This window comes from Salarias fasciatus, chromosome 15 (genome assembly GCF_902148845.1).
Source record: "Salarias fasciatus chromosome 15, fSalaFa1.1, whole genome shotgun sequence".
Classification (NCBI taxonomy): Eukaryota; Metazoa; Chordata; class Actinopteri; order Blenniiformes; family Blenniidae; genus Salarias; species Salarias fasciatus.
Genome location: NC_043759.1, coordinates 4,992,615 through 5,007,358, shown reverse-complemented (window position 1 = coordinate 5,007,358; position 14,744 = coordinate 4,992,615). Strand labels below are relative to the sequence as shown.

General features: G+C 50.6%; 3 protein-coding genes across 3 annotated transcripts in view; all 3 read left to right on the top strand.

Moving 5' to 3' along the window:
- Positions 1–14,744, top strand: part of LOC115402059 (NACHT, LRR and PYD domains-containing protein 4C-like) — an 868,403-nt gene that overhangs the window by 320,198 nt on the left and 533,461 nt on the right. The window lies entirely within an intron of this gene.
- Positions 1–14,744, top strand: part of LOC115402071 (uncharacterized) — a 173,130-nt gene that overhangs the window by 138,934 nt on the left and 19,452 nt on the right. The window lies entirely within an intron of this gene.
- LOC115402266 (uncharacterized) overlaps positions 1–14,744 on the top strand; it is a 185,726-nt gene that overhangs the window by 154,864 nt on the left and 16,118 nt on the right. The window contains 4 exon segments of the mRNA XM_030110780.1: positions 1,004–1,177; positions 1,279–1,452; positions 4,824–4,997; positions 5,099–5,272. Coding sequence (XP_029966640.1) covers positions 1,004–1,177; positions 1,279–1,452; positions 4,824–4,997; positions 5,099–5,272 — 696 coding nt within the window.

Below are 14,744 nucleotides of genomic sequence, written 5' to 3'. Positions count from 1 at the left end.
AAGGTGTTGAAGAGCAGAGAGGGAGGAGAGCTGCCCAAAACCCTGACTCAGATGTTTATCCACCACCTGGTGGTCCAGGCCAAAGTCAAGAAGGTCAAGTATGATGGAGGAGCTGCCACAGATCCACACTGGAGTCCAGAGAGCAGGGAGATGATAGAGTCTCTGGGAAAACTGGCTTTTGAGGAGCTGCAGAAAGGAAACCTGATCTTCTATGAACCCGACCTGACAGAGTGTGGCATCGATCTCAGAGCAGCCTCAGTGTACTCAGGAATGTTCACACAGGTCTTTAGAGAGGAGAGCGGCCTGTACCAGGACAAGGTGTTCTGCTTCATCCATCTGAGCCTTCAGGAGTTTCTGGCTGCTCTTCATGTCCATCAGACCTTCATCAAGTCTGGAATCAACCTGCTGGATGAGCAACAGCAAAAATCCAGGAGGTCAAAAGTGTTGAAGAAGAAACCTAATCTCCACCATCTCCATCAGAGAGCAGTGGACGAGGCCTTGAAGAGTCCAAATGGACACCTGGACTTGTTCCTCCGCTTCCTCCTGGGTCTTTCACTGCCGACCAATCAGAGTCTCCTTCGAGGTCTGCTGACACAGACAGGAAGTAGCTCACAGACCAATCAGAAAACAGTGCAGTACATCAAGAAGAAGCTGAGTGAGAGTCTGTCTGCAGAGAGAAGCATCAATCTGTTCCACTGTCTGAATGAACTGAATGATGGTTCTCTGGTGGAGGAGATCCAACAGTCCCTGAGATCAGGATGTCTGTCCAAAGACAAACTGTCTCCTGCTCAGTGGTCAGCTCTGGTCTTCATCTTACTGTCATCAGAAGAAGATCTGAAGGAGTTTGATCTGAAGAAATACTCTGCTTCAGAGGAGGCTCTTCTGAAGCTGCTACCAGTGGTCGAAGTCTCCAACAAAGCTCTGTACGTGGTTTAAGAACAAATATGTAGAACTGAGTCCATGAGAAACATTGATCTGGTTTTCACTGTTACTTCTTCTTCAGGTTGAGCAGCTGTGGCCTGTCAGAGAGAAGCTGTGGAGCTCTGTCCTCAGTCCTCAGCTCTCAGTCCTCCAGTCTGACTCATCTGGACCTGAGTAACAACGACCTGCAGGATTCAGGAGTGAAGCTACTGTCTTCTGGACTGGAGAGTCCTCACTGTAAACTGGAAGCTCTCAGGTCAGGATCCAGCTGCTGCTTGATCAGGTTGATGATGGTGCAGATCATGTGGAGGATCTTCCTTCTTCCTTGTTGACTTGATGCCATGTTTGTGCCTCCAGTCTGTCAGGGTGTCTGGCCTCAGAGGAAGGCTGTGCTTCTCTGGTCTCAGCTGTGAGCTCCAAGTCCTCCCATCTGAGAGAGCTGGACCTGAGCAACAACCATCCAGGAGACTCAGGAGTGACGAAGCTATTTGATGCAGTGGAGGATCCACAGTGCAGTCTGGAGACTCTGAGGTACAAACTTGGATTACACACAAGCAGAAGAACTGGTTATAAACACTCATAAATTATCATAATTCTTTATAACCCACTATACAGCATAGGGTTAGGGTTAGGGTTAGGTCCTGATATTATAAAGCATTGTGAACATTTATGAGTGTTTATAACTATAGTTATACAGTGCTATAATGTACTTATAATGTGTTATACAGGGGTGCTTCAAGTATAGTGTTCCCAAACGTTTCAAGAACAGCCCTCAGAGAGCAAAAAATGGAGAGGAGAGAAGGCCCCAAATTGCGCAACAGCAAGTTGTTCAAAGAGCTTCGTGGTAGACTACCAATGGGCTGCTGCAACTGGCAGAACAGAGGACCAGCAGACGGTGTGTAACTCGGCACAAAACACCGGGATAATGGCCTGGAGAGCCGGGCTCGGCAGTACAGGACAGACCGGGACCCCTGCCAGGGAGCACTCGCTCTTAAGGCAGTGGATCATGGAGATGTTTGAACACTATTTGAGTCGATATCCAGAAGATAAAAACACACTGCTCATCACTGAGGGCTGCTGACTGCAAAGCTAAAGATCACAATCTAAAAATTCTGTGAGAGACCTTACGTGCATGATACGTTGTCCAATTGGGAGGACACCATATAATCGGCTTCACCCAGGGCCCTGGTGTACGAGGATGAACGTGAATCGATTTTGCTATTCATGTGATTATTTTTTAAACGGATTGAAAAAAAAAAAACACCCAAGTAAACTCAGCCAATATCTCCCAGAATTCAAAGCAGTTTCAGAGTATCAGATGAACAGCAGAAGATTGGAGTTTCTAAAAACATCTGCATGTAGTGAAGATCTAAATCTGAACTCCTGACCGATGAGCAGTGATTACTAACATGTCTCCAGGATCTTCAGGTGGGAACCTTCTTTCATCTCTGGATTGTCTCGTTCATTGGTGTTGAACTGTGGTCGTCGAGGTCCGCTGTCCTGAATGTTAGATGTCTCACTGATTCAGCTCACCTACATCTCATGATAGTGCACAGCAAATTTTCCAGTGTTGAATTAACTCTGAAAGTGTTAAGAGTGGTCTCATATATACACTGTTGTAGTGTTAAATGTAAGTGTTAAAATATACACTTTAAAGTGTTCATTCTAAGAATTAACACTGTATAGAGTTAAATAGGAACACTGGTCAACAGAGAGGAATACCGTATTGGCCCGAATATAAGACGATGTTTTTTTCCAGAAATTGCATCCTCAAAAGTGGGGTCGTGTTATAATCGCGGACTTATGGGGCATTCACACCGGACGCGTCGCGGGCGTCGTCGACGCTCGGGACGCCTCGAAGCTGACGCTTGTGACGCTTTAAACACGACGCTTGACACCGGGTGGTCACAAAGCTCGCGACGCTCGCGACGCTCTTGATGCACGTCAGTTAATTGGCGCGCTGGAGGCTGATTTCTGTTTCCAGCTATGGCGGATCGCATCAGGAGAGCGGCTTGGCTTTATTTGTTAAATAAAGCTAGACCGCGTCGTCGTCGGAAAAGTCGCTATTGTCTGCTCTGCTCCTCTCTGCTCTGACTGCAGCGGGGAGCGCTGCTGAGACTGACCGCTTGTGAGCGCTTTGGGATGGGGGAGGGGCTCACGCAGCACCCGCTGCTCATTGACGACAGCAGCGAGACGTCCTGTCACGTCTCCAGAGCACCAGAGAAGGTTGCTAGATTTGTCGGTAGTTGCTTTTGACAAAAAAACGTCGCCAAGAGGCTTTGGAAAGTCGCCAGATTTAGCGAGAAAGTCGTCAAGTTAGCAACACTGGCTGGTTGGCCCGCATCGGTGCTCGGATCACTCGTAGTGACGTAGCACCGGAGGGATCGTCTCTGATTGGTTGACGCTCAGCGGCAGCGCGTCGAAAGTTCAGTTTTCCCAACTCTCAAAAAGCGACGCTCACGACGCTCCTGACGCCGGGGACGAGCGTCGTGGGCGTCGACGCTCGAAACGCTGGAAAAGCGACGCTCATGACGCTCCTGATGCGCCGCCCCGCCGCCCGCCGCTCCACGACGCTCGTCCACCATAGACGTTGCATAGAAAAGCGCCGTTCACGACGCTTGCGACGCGTCCGGTGTGAATGCACCATTACGGTAGATGGTCAGTACGCATCCGCGCCGCTAGATGGAGCCAAAGTATCACTGAGCAGAGAGCGAGTGGAGCGATGAAATGAGATCAAATGATCTGATGAAAAATGGCGGATCATCTGGAACAAAGGGGCTGAACGCTGGACAACTCAGCAAACAACAGAGGCGAAGTTATGATACCAACTTTAAACTGATGGTGATCAACGCAGCAGAGTCATCAAACTACTGCCAAGCCGCCAGGAGGTCTGGTGGAGCAGAGCCTCGTTCTTATTGGAGAGCACAGAAAAACACTACAGATGCTAACGCTATGAGAAAAGCTTTCCGTGGTCCTGAGAGCGACGCTTCAGAGAGACTGATAGAAGGGTGAGTGAATACGTCTCTGAAAGACGGAAAGACGGAATGTCCACCACCAGAGCCTGATTCAGCTGAAGGAGCTGGACAGTTATTTACATCATTTATGCAGTTTGGACCCCTTGAGGTTCTTATTTGTTGCTTATTGTTTCTTATTTTGAGAAAGAGAATATATTTTTTCATTTCATGTCTCGTGAAATGTTATCTCAGTTGTGAGTTTTTGACTTTATAATAATTGTATAATAAAAAGTTGTTCTATGAGTGGCCTTATTGTCTTCAGCATTTTTTTTTTCACAAAATGATCTTTGAAAAATAGGGGTCGTGTTATATTCGGGCCAATACGGTATTAATATAACTCCACAGAGTGTCAGCATTAGAAAATTAACACTGGTCAGTGTTGAGATTTTAACACTACAAAAGTGTATATATGAGACCACTTTTTAACACGTTCAGAGTTAATTCAACACTGGAAAATTTGCTGTGTGTCTTCACCAAGCTTCTCAAGAAGCTCAATATTGAGTCCTCATTGCATTCAGGTGTGTTTCAAGTGGGAGAGACCTGCAACACTTAGGACGCTGGCAATCAAGGACCAGAGTTTGACACATGTGGTTTAGTTGGCCCCATGACAGCTGATGGAGGTTCTTCAGAGATCTGTGACTCCAACTGCTTCATCACAGCTCTACACACTGGTCTCTGTGTTAACACAGGATCTGTTCATACGAGTTTTGGACAATAACTTCAACATGAATGAATAAACAGTCGGAAAGTGGAGACAGAATCTCTTTAAATGAAAGCGTTCCAGAGAAAGTTCAGATCTGCACAGATGTCCAGTTCACTTACTGGAATTATTGTCTCACTTTGTGGTCTTCTTTTCTTTCCACATGACTGACTGATCTTCTTCTTCAGGTTGAGCAGCTGTGGTCTGTCACAGAGAAGCTGTGGAGCTCTGTCCTCAGTTCTCAGCTCTCCGTCTTCCAGTCTGACACATCTGGACCTGAGTAACAACGACCTGCAGGATTCAGGAGTGAAGCTACTGTCTTCTGGACTGGAGAGTCCTCACTGTAAACTGGAAGCTCTCAGGTCAGGATCCAGCTGCTGCTTGATCAGGTTGATGTTGGTGCAGATCATGTGGAGGATCTTCCTTCTTCCTGGTTAACTTGAAGCCATGTTTGTGCCTCCAGTCTGTCAGGGTGTCTGGTCTCAGAGGAAGGCTGTGCTTCTCTGGTCTCAGTTGTGAGCTCCAGGTCCTCCCATCTGAGGGAGCTGGACCTGAGCTACAACCATCCAGGAGACTCAGGAGTGAAGAAGCTGTTTGCTGCAGTGGAGGATCCACAGTGCAGTCTGCAGACTCTCAGGTATGGACACACAACAGGAACTCATCCTGTAGACTGAGATTGTCCACAACAGTGTTTATCAATAGGTAGACTGTGGTCCAGGTCTGAACTAAGATGCTGTCCCATACATGCCCGCAATGGTGGACAAAGTCTTCAGCTCCATGACTTGAGTGAAAGTTATGATACTCCTGGTCAAATATTACTTCAATACAAATGAAAGTTGTTGGGTCAAAAATTTTTAAGTGAAAGTGTTGGAGTACCTGCTTTTGAAAATACTTAAGTAATAAAAGTACATTTTTATCTGATTGTCAAACATTATTACATTGTTACGACAATGAATTAACGTAATCAAATCACTGAAACCATATACTGAAAGCACTGACCTGCTGATTGAACCTGTGAAATAAACACTGGTAGAATATGCTGCCAATCCCGGTGAGATTCCTACTGGAACACAACTGACATGACAAGACAAGTACTGTGCTCATTTTATTTTATTTTTTTCTATTTATTCACAGCCAAACACAAAATTCTGAAATTGAAGATTAACATCCACCAACTCCACAAGAAAATAAAATTTGTAACATTAACACTTTTTACACCGGAGCAGTGGGAGAATTGCTGAATTACAGTTTTTCGTGATTGTTAACACACGTTTCTCAATACAATAACAGCTTTCTCAATACTGCACACACAAAACTGAAAACTGCACACATAAAATGCTAAACCTGACACTCCCTTTGCAAGAACACTCTTGCCATCAAATCTCTACATTGTGTTCACAAAATGGAACTCATATTTTCATTTGCTACACACAGTCGTATTTTCCAATGACACATAACATTCATTGAGCACACACAACTAAGCTTTTGCTGCACACTACCAAGCATTTACAGCACATTGTAGTGCAAAATTGAAAACACTACTGTAAAATGGAACACACCATATGAATGACAGTGACTCTGGAAAATAAGATATTTCTCCTTTCGTAAAAATGACTCAGTGTAGCCTACTTTTTCATTATAATGTATTTATATTATCATCTTAATATATTAATATAGTTCATTCGCCATATCAAGCTCCTCGATTTGCTGAAACAACAGAGAGAATGCAAGTTACTGTATGCACAGAGAGGTCAAAAGACACTGTAGAAAAGGAAATAAAAATGTGTTACTGTACATCAGACGTAGGCTACAATACCTGTATGTCAGTGCTTTACTGTAATGAATGGGACTTGCAAGCACAAACTGGTGCTGTAGCTCCATCATGTGGTTTGTGTTTCTTTTGAACAGGACCCTTTAGACCTGTTTCATAGCTAATGAATTCCTGTTGAGGACACGGTCCAGTGTAGACCACGGCCTGTGTGTGTGTGTGTGTGTGTGTGGGGGGGGGGTTAATAGCGGTGGGAGCTCCATAGGCATGCACCTGCGGCGTGGGGGGGGGGAGTCCATTCGGAGAGTCGTGCGTCCACTTGTGGGCCTGGGGGGGTACGTGCGTGAGTGTGTTGGAATCCAGTCGCAGGCCGGATTGGACGGTTTGGCGGACAGGATTTGGCCCACGGGCCGCCAGTTGCCGACCCCTGGTATACAGTGTACTGGCAATAATGATAAGAACATGCCCTGACATATTCATTGCAAGTACCGCTAACAGTGCTAAATCGTCACTTGAAAGTTGCAGTGCTGGTCCGGCACAGAGACGATGTGACGTAATGCGCGTTCCTGCTGGCCTGATTTGCTTAGCTTCGATTTGTCCGCCATTACTCCGCCAGATTCTTAGTGAGTAACAACTGAGCAGTATTAGAAAAGACCAGCTTCTTGCACTGCCATAACTCCAGCTCAGACCCCACGCAGGCAAAAGAAACTTAAATTTTACTACTATAAGAGCGAGGAAGGAATTCCCCTCTTCCGTGCACGTACATGGATGCAAGCCACAGATACGAGCGTTTCACTAAGCTGCAGTTACGCCCACAGCCTGCAGGGGCCGTTGTTTCGCATGAAATGTAAAAACTCCTTAATGCACCTTTAAAGCTAAGGTCAACGATCTTGGAAAACTAGCATGTAGCACGAATGTAGCATCTGCCCAAGGCTCCGCCCAGCTCCCACCCCATTGGAGGAGCTCCAGTTGGGAGCGAACGCACTGGACGCAGAAGCGGCACGCGCGCGGAAGCAGAGAGTTTGTCATCGCCTCCAATGTTATTAACCTTTCTGACTGCCCGTACACAACGCACATAGGAGCGCAGTGCACCCGCTTCTATTTTTCACGCGAGCCGCGAGTGCCGAGAGCTCCTTGGCAACGCGTGCGCGCTCTGAACCAGGGCCGGTGCACACCATTGAAATGTACGCGCAGGGGGCTGGTAGAACGGCGAAGGGATTTAATTGGTTTCTTAAAGCTCGTGTCCGGAGTTTCCGTTCATTTCCAACGTATGTATCATTTTTCAACAGAGCTTCAATGTGTCAGTCTGGTTCGATACTACAACATAATATTAGCATAAAGCATTCTAAAAATTTATTTATGAGCCCCGCTTTCGTCTCATAGACCCCCATGTTATCCGAAAAAGTGCCGGTCAGCATCAGCCAATAGATTTCGAGCTTCCGCATTCTCCTGTTGTCAATCAAAGTGTGTGCTCAGCCAGAGAGCACGCGCACTCGCCCAGGCAGAGGAGAGTTAGAAATGCAGCAGCCGGCCCACTTACCTCGGATATATCCATTGTCTGCTGAACATCCACCATAAACAGCTAAACATGTCAGATGCTGTAGGTCTCGGAGGCTCTCATTTTCACCCGACAGATAATAGCGTGCACAATTGAAGGGCAACTTCGGTTTTTTGACACCTGGACCTTATTTATAGGTGTGTGCATGCTCATATACTCACTCAGACAAACATCGTGCAGCTCGGAGTCCTTCAGAAGTTATTTAGATCCAACCGATGTAGCCGCACATAGCGGGGGTCACAGCAGGGGAGCTTCAGCGCGGGACATAATCTCTGCAAAATCGCTCATTTCAGCTATATTTTTTCATCCATCGCCAGTGTTATCAAGTCAGCTCGTCTACCATCTTCATGTGGGTCAGCTGACAGTTTTCGCTAACTTAGCCACAATTAGCTCGGATGGGACGTTGGAGCTGCTTCTCTCCCCAGCAGAGAAGCACTTTGATTCAGCCTCGGCTGTCACGGCGCCTGGGTGCCTGACTTCCTGGAGCCAAGTTGCGGCCGATTGGGTAAACGGCCCGGAGCTGCTCCACGGCGGTGACGGGAGAGCTCCAGCAGTCGTGCCGCGGCCTGCTTCACGCGCCTCTGTGGTTATGCAGCAGAGATCCGGAGCTCTCCCATCAGCCTCCATGGGGCAGTTCCACTCGGTCCCTGGAAGCCGCGGCCTGCTTCACGCGCCTCCGTGGAGCAAGCCGTGGAGCGGCAACTCCGAATCTCCAGTCCCGGGTGGAGACGTGCTCCGTGCCGGCCGTGGAGCACGCGGGGACCCGCCGCATAACCATGGAGGCGGAGAGGAGCTCCGCGACATTCCCATCTGAGCTAACTGTGGCTAAGTTAGCACGGTGTCAGAGAAGAGCCAAGCGCAGCAAATCCCAGCAGAGCAGAGCTTTGAGCATCCAACCCCGGGGCGCTCCTGGAAGTCTCTCCTCACCGAGAGTCTCTGGAGGTCTCCAAGCAGGGCGAGGAGCGCTGTGCGCGGGGCGGCTGACGGGATAGGCTCCAGCATCCGAGCTAATTGTCGCTAAGCTAGCACAGTGTCAGAGAAGAGCTAAGTGCAGCAGATCCCATCAGAGCAGAGCTTTGAGCATCCAACTCCGGACCAAAAGGCAACCCGGGGCCCCAGGCCGACAGGGCCCCCCCCCTGCCCGGCCCGGCGCCTAGCGCCGCCGCCGAACGGTTCCCCCGGCCCAGCGGCCTGGCCTCCAGGGCCCGGCTCCGCACGCAGGCGACCGGACACACACGCCGGCCGCCCCTGACCCACCTGAAGAAGGTAGATGAGCTGACTTTATGATAACACTGGCGATGGATGAAAAAATATAGCCTAAATGAATGATTTTGCAGAAATTATGTCCCGCGCTGAAGCTCCCCTGCTGTGGCCTCCGCTAAGTGCAGCTACATCGGTTGAATCTAAATAACTTCTGAAGGACTCCGAGCTGCACGATGTTTGTCTGAGTGAGTATATGAGCATGCACACACCTAGAAATAAGGTCCAGGTGTCCAAAAACTGAAGTTGCCCTTTAAAGGGGCGTGGCTTGGTTGCTTATGAAAGCAGAGGGAGGGCGGAACCTCGAGACATTGGATTTAAAAAAAAAAAAACCTCTCTATTTCAAAACTCCGGACACGAGCTTTGAGAGCGGTCCGCGTGATACCATTGGTTGGAGTTTTTACACTCCTGTGGCCGCAACAGTGGTCAGATTTTTTCCGCACCTTTTTCCGTCCACATAATGTATTGACTTCTCCCAGGGGGCAAGGAGCATTTCACTCAGTATGACAAAAAGTGCTTTTGGACAACATCGTCTACCCTAACTTTAATGTTCTGCAGCTCAGACAGATGTGAGAGTTGATGTTGGAAAAGAGAAGAGTGGAGAGAAAAAGAAAGTTAATTGTTAGCATAACAGTTAAAAAAATAAGTTATGAAAAAAAAAAAAGGGTGACAATCCAGAATGAGGAGTCCCCCCCCGAACCTAACCGAAAGTTACGTATGTAACTACAGTTCTATGAATCCTGAATCCTGTCGACTGACACCGCACACCATCCGGTGGGGGATGGCCCTGCGAAACATAAGCCTGTTGAACAGTGTCCACCACCCAGTGAGTGAGTCACTGTGTGGACAGCACCAGGCCCTTGCGAGGACCGCCATATCATAGAAACAGGCAAGTAGACCGGCGCATCGAAGCCGAGGTCCGGATATACACATCCCAGGCATGAACCGGCACAACGGCTTGTCCGCCGTTGGCGGCCCCAACTGTGCCAGCTCGAGGGGGTGGATCTCGCCCCAGGCTGTAGCCACCTTGGGAAGGAAAGTAGCATCAGGCCAGTGTAACACCAGAGCCCTCAGTATTCCACTTGAAGCATAACTCATGAATAGACAATATGTGCAGTTCCCCAACATGCCTACCCGACGCCATGGCCCAAAGGAAGGCTGTCCTAATAGAAAGCCATTTCAGATCTGCCCGTCCCAATGGGTCAAACGGCGCAGCCTCCAACACCACCGGCAGGTCTCCCGATGGCGCGATGGGATGTGCCACTGGATGGAGCCGCCTGATGCTCTTCAAAACAGAGACACATTGCTGTCAGAGCCCACTGAGCAATTGTGGAACCCGTGATGCCAGCAGGAAATCCCCGCCACATACACCGTCAGGGTGGATGGTGAGCGACCCTTATCCAACAGGCCCTGTAAGAAGACCAAGATAGAGGCAACCAGGCAACGAATGCCCTCAAGTCCCCGTCCCTGGCACCAGGCCTCAAACAGTGTCCACCGATTCGCGTACAAGCGCCATGTGGCGGGGGCATGAGCACTGGAAACAGCGCGTCCAACAGCCCCATCAACCCCAGAGAAGGAGACTCCGAGCCCTACAGCTGCAGGCGCTCCAGCCTGGGATGCACCAACCGCCCCCCCCCCCCCCCCCCCCACCCCCCCCCCCCCCACCCCAGTTGTGACAGGGGATCCCACCTGGAGGGCAGAGGAACAGGAGAGCTGCAACAGAGCCTGTGCAGCAACAGGAACCAAACCCTCCCCAGCCAAAATGGAGCCACCAGGAGGAGACGGTGACCCCCGTGAAGGACCCACATCAGTGTCGGAAAGATCAGGGGAATGGGAGGGAAGGCATACAGGGGAGACCGGGGCCAGTCGTGCGCTAGTGCATACTGCCCCAGTGGACCATCGCCGTCCTCGAGGGAAAATCACAGGGGACAATGGGCGTACCCCCTGGACGCAAACAAATCTACCGCAGCCCTGCCGAACAATGCCCAGTTGCGGTCGACCACCTGCGGGTGGAGCCGCTACTCCCCGGCCCGGGGCTGCCGGCGAGACAGAAGATCTACCACCAAGTTCTGCGTGCCTGGAATGTGTGCAGCCCTCAAGCTGAGAACCCGCGGGGCAGCCCAGGACCGAAGCTGCTGTGTCAGTGACACCAACGTCCGAGAACATGTCCGCCCATGCGGTTGATGTGGTGAGCCACAGTGGTGCTGTCGGAATGCACCAACACATGTCTGTGCTGCAGCACTGGTAAGAAGTGTTCCAACGCAAACTGCATTGCCAACAGCTCCAGCGTGTTGATGTGGTCCAGGCGCAATGTCGGGGCCCACGTCCCCTGAGCCGAACGCCCCTGTCACGTCGCGCCAAACCCTGTGAGAGACGTGTTGGTGTGGACCACCTCCCTCCGAGATGGAAGGGAGCCCAGTGGAACACCCGCCACAATCCGCGCCCTGTCCCTCCATTGGGACAGGGATTCGAGGCAGGGGGTCGACACGCGGAATCGTCTGTACCTGTGCACAAACCTGGAGGGATCCAAGCAAAACCTGTCCAGGCACATTTGTATTGGCCGTAGAGAAAGCAGACCCAATGGAACGACCGTGGAGGCAGCAGTGAGTTTCCCCAGAAGACGCAGGTACAGGATGAAAGGCAGTAGTCTGCCGGCGCGGAAGACACCCAGCATGTCCATGAATCTGCCTACTCTCGGGGCAGAGGGCCGAGTGAGCACGGTTACCGAATCCAACTCCACCCCAAGAACCACCACGCGTTGCGCGGGAATGAGATTGCTCTTGGCCAGGTTCCCCCGCAGGCCCAGCCGTGTGGCATGATCTAAGACAGCCTGGGTGTTCCGTACCGCCTGAGCCCGAGAGGGGCGCACACCTGCCCATCATCTATGTACGGGAGGATCTTCAGCCCGGTCGCCTGCAGCGGAGCCAGCGCAGCAGCACACAACGGGAAAACACCCTGGGTCACAGGGAGAAGCCAAACAGAAGGACGCGAAACCGGTAGTGGCAACCCCTGAACAAACACAGGGACCGCCGATGCCGTGTCACAATTGGCACGTGAAAGTATGCATCCATTAGCTCGATGGATGTGAACCAATTGCCCTGGGAAATCACCTGCAGCATCTCCTGTGTGCGCAGCATGCAAAACGGAAGCCGTTTCAAAAGCATTGAGATCCCTCAAATCCAAAACCGGGTGCAATTCACCGGTCTTCTTCGGCACCAGAAATTAACGAGAGTAAAAGCCCCCCGGATCCCGGCGGGGTCGACGGACACAACAGTGCCCTTTTCCAGTATGGTCGTGATCTCGGCATCCAGCGCCTGTGCTTCCACAGGGCCATGGATGACCGTCCACGCGACCTGACCGGGTACAGGTGGCCGACAATGGAATTGGAGGTGGTAACCCCGGACAGTGTGGCCAGCAGCCAGGCGTCCGGAGTGCTGCGAGTTCTTTGTTTTAATGAAAACAAAACTGAAGTCCTGCTATTGGACCCAAAATATTTATCTTCTCCTCTGGATCTGGGTCTCTTGGAACAACATATTAAAGAATCTGTGACAAACCTGGGGTAAAACTTGACAGCTCCCTAAAGTTTGATGCTCAGATTAAATCTGTGGTGAGGTCCAGCTTTTTCCAGCTTAGGCAAAGGCAAAACAATTTGTACCCCAACATCTATTTGAGATTGTAATTCATGCTTTTATTACAAATCGCTTAGATTATTGTAATGCACTTTACATTGGGCTCCCTAAATGGTCCATTGCTCGACTGCAGCTTGTTCAGAATGCTGCTGCTCGGCTTTTAATAGGCACTAAAAAGTGAGAGCACATTTCACCAATTTTAAAGTCCTTGCATTGGCTCCCTGTTTCTTATCGTATTGATTTTAAAATTATTTTACTTGTTTTTAAATGTCTTCATGGTCTCGCTCCCCAGTATCTCTCAGAGTTGCTGCAGCCCTATGTCCCGGGGCACAATCTTAGGTCAGCAGGCCAGTCCTTGCTGGCCACTCTAGATACGAATCTTCGAACTAGACGAGACCGTGCTTTTGCCAGTGTGGGTCCAAATCTATGGAATGATCTACCCTTGTATCCGAGACAGATAGACTCACTTCCTGTTTTTAAGTCCGCTCTTAAAACTCACCTTTTCTCCCTGGCCTTTTAATACAGGAAAAGTTGTTTGACTTTTTATGTGTCTGCTATTTTACTATTTTATTGTTCTTTTTTACTGTAATTTTATTGTGCTCAGCACTTTGGTCAGCTCTGTTGTTTTTAAAGTGCTTTAGAAATAAAGTTGGATTGGATTGGATTGGATTGTGAGTCCCGTAGTCCATCTGAACCTGGGTAAACAAACCCACCATCGGCCGCACGGCCTCACCAACATGACCCCCGACCCTGGAAGGGTCCGGAGGAATGCTGGGTGGATGGCATAGGCCGAGGAGACCACGAGGACTGCACCCCCTCGGACCGTGGCGGCCCCTGGCAAACGCAGCACGCTGTTGGAGGGTTGCTCCCACAGCAGGTGACACCCCCGACATGCCGTCGAGGTGCCACAGGCTGGCGCAGGGCGCCGATATGGACGCCCACAAGCCGGTGCCTCGTCTGAGTGGCTTGGGCAGTGCGTTCAAGCACCGCAGTGGCAGCAGCACCAAAAAGTTCACCATGAGCAACCAGAACAACCTAAGGGTCCTCCGACATGCCTCCGACAGCGGGGACTGAGCCAGCCAAACCTGTTGACGTGTAAGCGTGGAGAGGAGGCGACCCAGCTCACGCGACATCAATGCGAGCATCTGCAGTGACGCATCCAGCAGACCCAGTGTCTGGTCCCCGACCACCGAGGACTCCAGCGCGGCCAAGAGACCCAACAGGAAATGGGACCAGGAGTTACCTGGCGTCACACCCGAAGCCGCAATCCAGTCGGGTTGGGCAGAGAACGCCACCCACGACCAGAGCAGACAGGAAGCATGCCGAATCAGGTTGGGCAGAAGACGCCCCCCGGGACCCAAGGGGCACCGCCGTACACGCCCCCCCACCCCCGCAGGCTGCCAAGCAGAGACGCACCAGCCGCGGGGAAATCAACAACACAGAACAGAATGAAAACTGCCGCTCGTGGAGAAGGTGAAAAAAGAAAAGGCAAGTAGCCACACACGGCGTCACAGACCCACGCGAACACACGCTGTACTGGAGCCACCAATTAATCCACACAAGCCAAACACAGCTGCTGGAAAACACAATACTCACCACTCCGTCCGCTCCGGAAGAAGAAAGCAGATGATAATGAAACCAGCCGTCGGTGCCTGCACCCGCGCGGAAACACGCCAGCCGGCCGAGCCGCCTGTGCAGCCTCTGAAGGGCAACAATGTTGCAATTCCGACTGAAGTCACGAGGCTCCCCGCAACAAGCGGCAGAAAAACACTGGTATACGAGCATACGCTCACCAGTCCTGATCTCAAACCACTGCGAAGCGAGAAAAGAAAAAGGGACTGGCTTCCAGTGTCACGTGACTTATATAGGTGCCCGTAGGTCACCGGGAGGTCAC